The sequence below is a fragment of the Sinocyclocheilus grahami genome, unplaced genomic scaffold (assembly GCF_001515645.1).
Source record: "Sinocyclocheilus grahami isolate Dianchi unplaced genomic scaffold, SAMN03320097.WGS_v1.1 scaffold42.1, whole genome shotgun sequence".
Classification (NCBI taxonomy): Eukaryota; Metazoa; Chordata; class Actinopteri; order Cypriniformes; family Cyprinidae; genus Sinocyclocheilus; species Sinocyclocheilus grahami.
In genome coordinates this window covers 794855-807764 of record NW_015505221.1, presented here as the reverse complement: position 1 = coordinate 807764, position 12910 = coordinate 794855, and the positions used below count along the sequence as shown (strand labels likewise).

General features: G+C 37.3%; 1 protein-coding gene across 1 annotated transcript; it reads left to right on the top strand.

The window, feature by feature from the left end:
- The first annotated feature begins 599 nt into the window (after positions 1 to 599).
- Positions 600 to 10769, top strand: LOC107582265 (neuronal tyrosine-phosphorylated phosphoinositide-3-kinase adapter 2-like). Its single transcript, XM_016268036.1, has 3 exons — positions 600 to 1611; positions 5231 to 5451; positions 10325 to 10769. The coding sequence occupies exons 2-3, from the start codon at positions 5255 to 5257 to the stop codon at positions 10767 to 10769; spliced, it is 642 nt and encodes a 213-aa protein (XP_016123522.1). The 5' UTR covers positions 600 to 1611; positions 5231 to 5254.
- Positions 10770 to 12910: the final 2141 nt, after the last annotated feature.

Genomic DNA, 12910 nt, shown 5'->3' with positions numbered 1-12910 from the left:
ACAGTAAGACTTTAGCTGGAAAATGGAAATTAATGGAAAATGGACTGGAATCATTCCTTTTTTTAAAGTTAATATCTTTATTCAGTAAGGGTGCATTTAATCAAAATTGACAATAAAGACATTAATAATGTTACAAAAGATTACTATTTCAAATAAATGCTGTGCTATGACTTTTTTATTCATCCTTAAAAATGTGTAATGGTTTCCACAAAAATACTGTTTTCAACATTGATAATAATAACGAGGGTTTCTAGAGCACCAAATCAGCATATTAGAATAATTTCTGAAGGATCATGTGACACTGAAGACTGGAGAAATGGCTGCTGAAAAATCAGCTTTGCCATCCCAGGAATAAATTGTATTTTAAAATATATTAAAATAGAAAACAGCTATTTAAAATTGTAATAATATATATTTTTTAATTTTAATGTATTTTTGATCAAATAAATGCAGCTTTGGTGTGCATAAGAATTCCTATTTCTTTCAAAAACATTAATAAATCATAAATACCCCAAACAGTAGTCTATATATTCCAAATCCTTGGAAACTTGTTTGAAAACATACATTCGTTTTAGTGCAGAAATAACATTTCACCTTTAAACACCAAACCGCATACATACATTTGACTGTCTCTTGAGTGTTTTTGCATAAGCCAGTGTATACTGGTGATAACACTGTACAAGCAGAGGTCATGCCCTCAGGAGAGGATTGACACACACACAACCTTTCTCACTCTCTCTCTCTCTTCCTCTTTCTTTCAGAACCATGGACAGCTCTAAGCAAGCAACACGATTGGTTGAGAGACAAGAGGGATGCAGAGACAGAGAGAGAGTGAGATAGAGCAAAAGAGAGAGAGAAGATCACCAGGGGACGGAGTGTGTAAGCAGTGAGGGCTGGAGGGAAGGAGATCAGACAGCAAAAAAGAACGTAGAGAGGCAGAGAGAAAAAAAGAAGGATAGAGGAACTAGAAGAAAAGACAGATGCTATAGCTGGTCTTTTTGCCTACTGACGCCCAAGCTGGGTTCATCTCTGCATGTGTGTGTGACGCGCACGGGGTGTGTGTGTGTGCTTGTGACGGCAGCCGCAGCCGCAGCAGCAGCAGGGGGAGGACAGATCAAAGAGATTGTAGGACATGATGCATTTAGCTGCCTAACTTCTCTGCACACACACCACAGCCGGCTAAACAAGAACACACTCATACTACGCGCATCTGCACGCAGCCCACCCCACACACACACCATGCGTGTGTGGGGACAGCGCAGATGAGGCAACCACCAAGGGGAGGTGTGGATCTTTCCAGAAGTGTTTGGTAGGGTGAAAGGACAGCCTTGGTGGTCGTAGCCCAGCAGGAGCGGTCGTAGGTGGGGAAGGGTCGAACTGCCGACTGCCACCACCACCGCCATCTTCGGTTTTCTTCAGAGCTCTGGAAATGCCAAAGATGGACATGTCCTTCATCCTACTCTTCCTCACGGCAGTGTGTGTTTCCTCCGTGCTGCGTTGCTGTCGCCGGGCTTGTCTGCAGGGGGATTCGATATTGTGCTGTGTTGAGAAACGCACACACTGAACACACCTGGAGATCAGCTGTTCCGGGAGAACAGATTCACTGATACCGTGAGTGTAATTATGTGTGTGTCTATCCAGATGTTTTGCTTTGTCTCATTTCCATCTCATCCTTTTCCTTATCAGTTCTTCATCATCTGTATGACAGCAAGAGTTAAACTGAGCATCAACGGCTCGTATGGGATCCAAAACAGTATATCTTCAGATTCATTCATGATTCAGCCTCTTTTTTGACATTTGTACAGATAAATCTTTACATAACGTTTCGATGAAATGACTTAGAATATTTTCAATTCCATCTCATTCTTTTCCTTATCTTCATCAGTTCTTCATCACCTGTGTGACAGGAAGAGTCAAACTGAACATCAATTGATCACACAGGATCCAAACTAGCATATTACCCAGATTTCCCAACTACATTTTCAGATTCATTCATGACTCTTTTTTTGACATTTGTACAGAATGGGATCTTTACACAACATTTCAGTGAAATGACTTGGAATCCAAAAAATAAAATCATGTCATCATGTCATTTCAAACCTGTTTGACTTTTTTCTGTGGAACATAAATGAAAAATGACCAGTGTTTTTGGTCCATACAATGAAAGTCAATGGGGTTCAGTGTTAGAACCTCAGTGTTCTTCAGAATATCTTCTTTTGCATTGTATGGAAAAAATAAAAGGTCTACCATTGACATGAGGGTGAGTAAATGAAACAGAAACATTTTTGGGTGAACTATCCCTTTTAATGAGTGTGTGCTGTGTGAGAATCCCTACATTCAATTGGTTCTTGGTGTATTCCAGTGAATATCTTGTGTTTCAATGATTCTGGATCTACTCACGTTGGGTGTGTTGTGTGGTTTTGAAGGCTATTTCTATTCCTCAGTTATGAATTGGCACTATTAATGTAGTGTGGTGCAGAGGAAACTGTGAATTACAGAGTAATGGACTGAATAAGGAAGCAAAACTCCACTCACCGGGATCCATTGATGTGGTGCTGTGGTCTCGTTGACCTATTTTCATGTGTGTGTGTGTGTGTGTGTGTGTGTGTGAACGCCAGCAATGGAAATGTGGCATCTTGCCACCTCATTACTCTGAAAAAGAGATTTAGTGTTAGATGTTTATTAAAATACATACGCAAATGGTGATAAAACATAATTGTTAAATATGATCCATCTGTGGCAACCATCTACAGAGTAGAAGAGACGAATATTGTGTTTCATGCTTTCGGCATTATATGAGACACACACACACACAAACACACACATGGTGGGGATATCATGCCTGCCATTGTAAAGCAGAACTAATGCATCTTCAGTGCAGAATTAGGTTCTCAGCTTCCTGCATTATGTCAGCGCACTAGGATACTGTTGCCTGGAAACCCAGTTCCTTCTCCTCACGTTCCGTTTATAAAATACAGCTGTGTGTCCCTGTGTATGTAAGAGTGTGAAGGCATCTATGGGCATGTGCAGGTGTGTGTGTGTGTGTGTGTGTTTGTGCATGCTCACATGGGTGTGCACAGAAGTGGGAGAGAATTTAAATGGAGGAAAGGCAGATGTGTAGGTGGGATTGTGACTAAGGAAGGGATGGAGAGAGAGGGAGACAATCTGAGATCAGAATCTATATTAAGACATCCTGAATAATACAACAGAGAACAGCGCACTGAATGACATCTTCACAAAGTTATAAAAATAAACTTGACATACTCTTTCATGCACATACAACTAGGCCGAAAATCATTTCTCTTTATGTACAGTGTACAGTGTTTGAGAGCATATAGAAAAAAAAGCAGTAGGATGGAATAAGGCCTGAAACTGGCACATAATGTTGGGCCAGATGTTACCACTGTGTGCATGTAATGCTAAGAAACTGACTGATCTTACTAGTCTCAACCTATATACTTGTTTACTTTGTAAGAAGTAAACAAGAAGAAGAAGATGGATGGATGAATGGATGGAATCTTAAAACATTAGAACAATAGTATGATGGATGGATGGATGGACGGACGGACCAACAGATAGACAGATAGACAGACAGACAGACAGTGGATAGTGTGATTCTATTTTCTTCTAGGCTCTGTTAGTTTGTGGTAATTATAATTAATTTTATATGTAAATAATATATATTTTTTGTTCCTCATCATCATTTTAGGTATATGTAAACATGCTAGCTCTTGCCCTTTCCCAGCAGTGAATCATGCTCTTCAGTGTTAAATAAGGAAGCAAAACTCCACTCACCGGGATCCATTGATGTGGTGCTGTGGTCTCGTTGACCTATTTTCATGTGTGTGTGTGTGTGTGTGTGTGTGTGTGTGTGTGTGTGTGAACGCCAGCAATGGAAATGTGGCATCTTGCCACCTCATTACTCTGAAAAAGAGATTTAGTGTTAGATGTTTATTAAAATACATACGCAAATGGTGATAAAACATAATTGTTAAATATGATCCATCTGTGGCAACCATCTACAGAGTAGAAGAGACGAATATTGTGTTTCATGCTTTCGGCATTATATGAGACACACACACACACAAACACACACATGGTGGGGATATCATGCCTGCCATTGTAAAGCAGAACTAATGCATCTTCAGTGCAGAATTAGGTTCTCAGCTTCCTGCATTATGTCAGCGCACTAGGATACTGTTGCCTGGAAACCCAGTTCCTTCTCCTCACGTTCCGTTTATAAAATACAGCTGTGTGTCCCTGTGTATGTAAGAGTGTGAAGGCATCTATGGGCGCATGTGCAGGTGTGTGTGTGTGTGTGTGTTTGTGCATGCTCACATGGGTGTGCACAGAAGTGGGAGAGAATTTAAATGGAGGAAAGGCAGATGTGTAGGTGGGATTGTGACTAAGGAAGGGATGGAGAGAGAGGGAGACAATCTGAGATCAGAATCTATATTAAGACATCCTGAATAATACAACAGAGAACAGCGCACTGAATGACATCTTCACAAAGTTATAAAAATAAACTTGACATACTCTTTCATGCACATACAACTAGGCCGAAAATCATTTCTCTTTATGTACAGTGTACAGTGTTTGAGAGCATGTAGAAAAAAAGCAGTAGGATGGAATAAGGCCTGAAACTGGCACATAATGTTGTGCCAGATGTTACCACTGTGTGCATGTAATGCTAAGAAACTGACTGATCTTACTAGTCTCAACCTATATACTTGTTTACTTTGTAAGAAGTAAACAAGAAGAAGAAGATGGATGGATGAATGGATGGAATCTTAAAACATTAGAACAATAGTATGATGGATGGATGGATGGACGGACGGACCAACAGATAGACAGATAGACAGACAGACAGACAGTGGATAGTGTGATTCTATTTTCTTCTAGGCTCTGTTAGTTTGTGGTAATTATAATTAATTTTATATGTAAATAATATATATTTTTTGTTCCTCATCATCATTTTAGGTATATGTAAACATGCTAGCTCTTGCCCTTTACCAGCAGTGAATCATGCTCTTCAGTGTTAAAGGATAACATATTCCCCTGAGAACATGCCATTATGTGTGTGTGTGTGTGTATGTGTATACGTCCCACCTGTACCTCCAAAGTTCATTGTTTTTTTTATAAAGAACAAGCCCTCAAGAGGACGGAATGACATTGTGTGTGAGAAACTCAAGTCTTTCTCTCTCTCTCTCTCTTTCTGTCTGTCTTCCAGGCAGTCTCTCTGCTGTGGTGAAGGATGGATTCAGGGGAAGACGAGTGCACACATTTCCTGCAGTACGTGGAGGACAGCGGTCTGAGGGCATATGACGAGCTGGTTATCCAGAACGCCTCTGACATCGCCCGAGAGAGCGACCGCGTCCGCAACCACACACACTGGACATACCTCCACGAGAAAAACCAGAAGAAGAGACGGCAGGAGGACGCTATCAAGAGGTACACAGACACACACACACATACACAGCTAAGGATAGACTTATTTATATGTGAATACTGCACATAATAATACTATTGGCTGTTACTATTGTTCATACTTAGGGATTTGAACAAATTTCTATATCTAAGTAAACAGTGCTTGTCCTGCACTGTTTTTGCTACCTATTACTTCTAATCAGACTTATATTTTTCACCTGGCAAACAATAAAATAGGAAAAAATATCCCATAAAAGCACTGAAGGATATCTACATTCTTAATTAATTGTATGCCTCATAATTAATTGTATATATTAAATGAATGAACAACTATATATAATATATTAAATGAGTTAATGATTCATTTTGTGATTCTAGAAGTGAAGTTCTATATTTCAGAACTGTATGTTCTTCAATAAAGAAAATAGTTATTGAGGGAATATTAAAAATATATGATTTCAGTTCACATCTTGTTATTATGTGTAGAATTTAGAATTTTAATTTAGATTAGAGTTTGATTATTTTAATATATTAAAAACAGTTTATTAGTTTAAGTACTTTTAAGTTAGTCACCTATGTGTACAAAGTGAGCGAGAGAGAGCCAGGGAGATAAAGGGAAATAAAGCACAAGTATTTCTAAGTATATTAAATGATATTAAAGTAAATAGGGTATATTTGAATTCATATATAATATATAGCAAATCTTGGACGAGTGATTGTTTATATAGTCGTAAAATGTAAACTGCATTATCGCAGAGCTCTATATATAAAGTCAGATATATTTTATATCCAATTTTATCCGCATACATACAATGTGATAGTAAACATGTAGCCTATTTTTTATTTTATTGCTAAATGTATCTATATTGTCACTCAGCTCTTTATATAAAGTTGGATATATAAGTATCCGCACACATACAGTATGCTTGCATAGGGCGATATATTGTATATAGCATATCTCACTCGATTGCTCTTCCGCTGCCCCTTTAACACTACATTTCCTCCTGTCTGTACCCTGTAATCGAACCTCCAGTTCTCTCCTCCTCTTTAGCATCTCGCTGAGAGGTCGGAGTCATGGCCCTCTTTTCATTCAGCTTGAGACACTCTTGCCACAGTAATGGGGCGTAATTGGGGTGTTCTTTATACGGAGGGGAGGTCAATGACACACACAGAGCGATTGAGTTCATCTGTGTCTCCCTCTCTCTGAGGTGTTTTAGTGAGATTAAACAATCAGGATTACAGAATGCAGATGAAATTTCATTAGTGTAACTCATGAAAGAGGATCAAAACACAGGCACATATAAACAGTGACAGTGGGAGGGCCTAAAGTCACACCTCCTCATCCTGGAGAAGGAAAAAACAGGGTCTGTCACCATGGAGACAGAGGGGTGAGTTTCTATGGCAACAGTGGGCTTGGCCCTCATCTCCCTCTCGTCTCTAAATTCAGACTGCTAGCCCCTGAGGACACATGCACACACTCCCTTAAAACACACACAACAAAAGGCAGGTTTGGATGTGTCACTCAAATGTTATCACACACATAGATACACACACTGGGAGAAACCTGGCCAAGGACACACACAACGGAAAATCTGGATCTGATGACCGTAAATGGCCTAAATAACACCATAAATCCTGTTACAACTCACCTCACTCTCATATATGAGTGTGTGTGCATGTTAATGAGGCTTAAAATTAATTGAATATGATTGGATTGGGAAATTAATATGAAATTATAGGCACAAATATTCTATAAACACACATAAATATAATACACAGAGATATAAGTAGGTTTTATGAGTTGTTTTATAACATATTTCAATTAAGGCAAACAAACTTTCTTTGTTGTGCTGGTAAAACAGGTTGGTGAATCTCACTAAGAAATGTCCAGGTTATATTTCACCCTGAAAATCATTTGAAAATAATAATAAATTATATTCTGCCATGACGGTCTTTTTTTTTTTTATTTAATTTTTTTTATTTTTAGAAAAGATTATTTTCAGAACATTAGCACAACTATTTTTATGTCTTGTACTGTAATACAGAAATGAAAAAAAAAAATTATAATGATAAAATAAATAATAAGGCTAAAAGAGTCCTCTATCCATAATTTTCCTAAACAGTTCTAATCAAATACAGTATGTCGCTGGATTTTGATATGAGAGATCAACAGGACTGGAGGAAGCGTTATTATGGATTATGGACTTGCATGCCAGAAGCGACGGTTTAAAGTTAAAATGACTTAATAATGGATTTGTTCCAATTCACAAGATGTTAACTGATTGACTGGACCAAGGTGGCGAGCAAGTGATGTAATGTTAAATTTCTCCAAATCTGCTCTGATGAAGAAACAAACTCATCTACATCAAAAGGTGAGTACATTTTCTGCAAAATTTCATTTTTGGGTGAACTATTCCTTTATATACTTTAGCTTTGGAAATCCAAGCTTTGCCCTACTAACCACTATTCCCATGACCTTTAACCCTTCACATGGACACATTTGATATTCTGTCAAGGAAGAGACTTTCCATATAAATCCATCTATTGATTTATATTGAGCTAATTATATTTTATATCTCCTAACCCTACCCTTAAACCCTCACACAAACCTTTCAGCATTTTCATTAAGACTTCATTTATTATGTTTATTAATCTATTTTCCTTGTGAGGGCCATTAGCTACTCCCCACAATTTAAGTGATTTCAGGTTTTACAACCTTTTAGGGACATTTGCTCCACACAACGCAGGCGAAACCTGACACACACGCACACACAGTCACCAAACTAGTCAGCTTAAACTAGGCTATGCTGGTCTTGTCAGCAGGAATAGTAAGCACTACACTTCTATGCTAATGTGAACATCCATCAATGAAGTGATCAAGTCACCATAATGATCTAGTCTAGTCTAGTCAGCATCATTACTCTAGTCTTCTATGTCACTTGATCCTTCAGAAATCATTCTAATATGCTGATTTGCTGCTCAAAAACATTTCTTATAATTATCAATGTTGAAAACACTTGTGCTGTTTGTTGAACATCTGATACATCTTTAATCAGTACTCTTTGATGAATAGAAAGTTCAAAGTAAACTAGAAATCTTTTGCCATACATAAAAGTCTTTACTGTGACCTTTGATCAATTTATTGAATTCTTAATTCAATAAAAGTATAAATTTCTTAATCTTTTGAACGGTAGTATAAAAATCATGGTCAAAGTAAAAATGAGAAGACAGAGGTAAAACGCCATCCTTTCAGACTTTTTCTTTTTTACATTTGCTGGTGATTTAGTCTTTCAACCGAAGCCTCAATTGGATTTTTGTAATGGTCATTACCATTACAGTTTTAATTGTTTCATCACATTAATCAGCATATGAAAAAGTCAAATGAGTGACTGATTGGCCATTTGGTAATATTATTTTCCTCTAAAAATGTCAGAGTGAAAAGAGAAAGGAAAGAAAAACTGATGACTGGTCACTCATGACAGTGTGAAGTGTGACCACTGAGAGAGAGGGAAAAATTGTAGACGATACTAGAAAGACAAGACGGATGACAAAACACATGGATGAAAGGATGCAAGGAGAGAAGCAGAGAGACAGGATGTGGAGAGATGAGGGATGCTGGTGCAGTGAGGTTGGCAGACAGACTCTCAATCATTCTTTATGAAGCACCACAGCACCACGCCCTCCCCTCTGATTACATACTCACAATATATGTGTGTGTTTTCTTAGTGAATGGTTACTTAAAGCCAACACGAGTAAATCCTGTCTGCCCTTTAGTATGATTAGTTTTCCTCCAACAGAGAGAATTTGAGAGACAGCAATTGAACTGACTGCCCCCTTCTCTCTCTCTGTCTCTCACTCTTTCTCATGAACAGACAGATGAAAGTAACTCAATTTTTATAGGATATTCGGTGCAGAAATCATCTTAAAATCCAGCCAAATTGCTCTGAATTGGATTATGCAAAAATGACTTTTAGGCAAGATAGATTCATGAAGTTATGAGGGAATGGATAGCTGGATGGAGGGGATTCTCCTTTCCTCTGTAACATTCTCACATTACAAATGTAGAATATTTTGCCACATTTATATTGCTAAAGCTGTGTACAAAATAAAATATGAAACATGTTTGAAACCATTGAGAATTAAATAATCTCTATACAGGAAAACAAAGAACAGAGATGAAAGTTAGCTTTTACAAGATTATCATAACCCTCCAGCCTCCACTACAAAGTCTAATATACAGGTGCTATATATATATATATATATATATATACTGTATATAAAGGATGGCAAAGCTAAATTTTTATCAGCAATTACTTTAGTTTTCAGTGTCACATGATCCTTCAGAAATTATTTATCTCCCAATTATTAATAATATGCTGATTTCTTATAATAAACATTTCTTATTCTTTGCTTACTATTTTAGTTTCTTCAGGATTCTCTGATGAATAGAAAGTTCAAAAGAACAGCATTTATTTGAAATATAAATCTTTTGTAACATTATAAATGTCTTTACTGTCACTTTTGATTAATTTTTAGGTATCCTTCCAAGTCATTTTTAGATCACTACACATAGCCTACTAATTTTATTTGCATGATACATTTTCTGGTTCTAAATCTCCACAAACATCCTCCCTGATCTCTGATCTGCCTGAATTAAAATCACTCTGACCTGTGCTATGATTGTTTGTTTGTGGTATTCTTTGTGAATTCACATTAATGAATGTTGGACTAGTACAGCAGCACATTAATCTGTAATAGAATAATAATCTGTGCTGGTTTGCTTCATTTTGATCTGTTCTGGAACAATGTCTCAGGCTTAAATCCGTCCAGGTTTCAGGAAGTATATGGGGTTCATAGACAGGTGCAAGTGTAATACTTTGTGAAATTCTATCTTCAGGATTGGTGAGGATGTGGCCCGTGTGACAGAAGGAGGGGGCTACGCAGGCAAACACTTTCGTATGGGCTTCATGACGATGCCGGCCCCTCAGGACCGTGTTCCTCCTCCCTGCGGGCCAGGATTCACCGTACGCTCGCAGTCTCTGCACTCAGTGGGAGGGGGAGAGGATGAGGGGAGTCCCACCTCGAGAAAACAGCCTCCGCCCAAACCCAGACGAGATCCCAACACCAAACTCAGCATCTCCTCTGAGACAGTCAACACTGGGCTCAGCACAGGGAAAAGCGGGAAGGAAACAGAGAAGTGTGACGGTAAATATGTGTGTGCACGCAATACGTTAACACTAATGCTTCTTGCTACTGTATGCAAGCTTGATTTTGTGCTTGGAAATTTATCGGAACGCGATAGTAATACCATAGTACCGTATCCAAAAAAAAAAAAAAAGTGAGGTGTTAGTGAGGTGATCTCTCTCCTCTCCTGCTCTTTCACTCTCAGTTAAACATTATATAAGTGACCATAATTGACCATAAAAACCACCTTAATATTGTGAAATGCTACAATACTACAATATTACAATTTAAAATAGCTGTTTTCTATTATAATAAATTTTTTAAGTTTTATTTTTCTAAAATATTATTATGATTTAAAATATATTAACAGAAAACTGTTACGGTATTTAAAATTATAATAATATAATTTAACAAAATAAATCTTTCTTTAAGATATATTAAAATAGAAAACAGCAGCATTCAATTGTAATATTTTACAATTATATTTAATAATATATATATAATTATAATAATAATATATAATTATATAATTATAATAACTGGAAAAGTCAGCTTTAAGAAATAAGTTAAGAAAAACTTTAAAATATATAAAACAGGAAAGAAATATTAAAATTTTAAATACTTGAACTGTTTTCTGTTTCAATATAATTAAAAAAAAAGTTAATAGTTTTTTTACTCCTGTGATGCTCAAGCTGAATTTTTAGCACATGATCACATTATCCTTCAGAAATCATTCTATTATGCTGATCTGGTGTTCAAGAAAAAAAAAAGTATGAATAGGATTGGAGAGATGCAAAAGGAGAAAAAGACAAGAGCTTAAGGGGGAGCTGTAACATATCCACATATTTATAGTCTAATAAAATATATTCAAATCAAATGTATTTACTGTTGGTATTAGTGTAGGCCTACTTGTTTTTTTATTATAGCCTGTGATAATTAATACATTACAAAAACACTGTAAAAATTTAAAAAAGTTCATCCCACTCCTCTATTATTACATCTACTACTACCATTGCTTGGATTACAGCATCACATGCCTTCATGTTGAACATGATTTTTCTCCAATGAGGGGGATGAAGGGGCGGAATTTGTTTGATGAATTACACTATAGCAGTTATATTGTTGCACTGATTGGCTATTAACTGTGAGCAGACAGAAGTTGTGTTTGACCTGAAGCGGCGCTGCACAGACCGATCTGTATTTGACATCAAATTCCAGTGAGAGCGATTCGAAAGCATGCAGAACCGTCTGCTCTCTAGAGTTCTTGCGGTCCTTTGATGACAAACACTGATCGGTCTGTGCAGCCCCGCTTCAAGCTGAACACACCTAGACTGTCAATCAATGCATTGGAGAATACAGCAAACATAAATGTAAACAAAGTTGCTTGTCAGATTTTCCAAACAAGCAACCATATTTTTTAAAATAAGCCCAAAAAAACAACCCCGGATTTTTTCACACACCTTAACAAAACAAGAAGGCCAAAGTCGCGTATTATAAGCAGACTTGGCAACTCTGGTTTTGAATGGGGAAAAATACAATGCTCAATATGGCCACTCTATTGAAGGAAGCCCCGCCTTCTGAATAAAAGAGCCAATCAATGATCAGTATAAGTGATTGTGTCACTGCAGCTGCCGCAAAGTCCCTTTAAGGCAAGACATTTCACTCGGCGGCCATCTTTGAAACACCTCTCAGGCATGCAAGTGCAGCTTCTATCTCTTTGAATGGGGAAACATTAAATTCTCCAAAACTGTTAGCCAAGCTTGTGATTAAATTTCATATTTGAAATCACCAATGAAATCTGACAACAACTGTCTCAGATAGCATCAGAAAAGCGTATTTTTTGGGCTAGACCAGCCAGTGCGCATGTGCAGTCCTAAGCGTGCATCTCAGAACACTGAATGTTTCTATAGCAACTGGAACTTAAAGGGACTTTGATTAATATTAAGGACACTATAGTAGACATGGTGAAAACAGAATCATTTCTGCTGTGATGCAGCTCCAAAAAAAAATGGTAAACAGTCGTTCAGTTGAAGTCAGTTCAGCGTTGATTCTGTTCGAGTATTGGACACGCTTGTTCTATCTATTTGTATTGAAAACATGCTTGTTCTTAACATGATTGTTCCGTTACGTTGCTCAATAGCTAATTACCCTCCTCCATCCCCAGCTCCTCCTCTCGTCCAGTCAGGATTTGGCCTTCTGATTCCCCTTTGAATCAAACAAATTTCTAAAATGTGTACATTAAATTATTGACCATTAATGATATCTGCAATACATTTATGTTGGTTCTGTTGGTACTGTG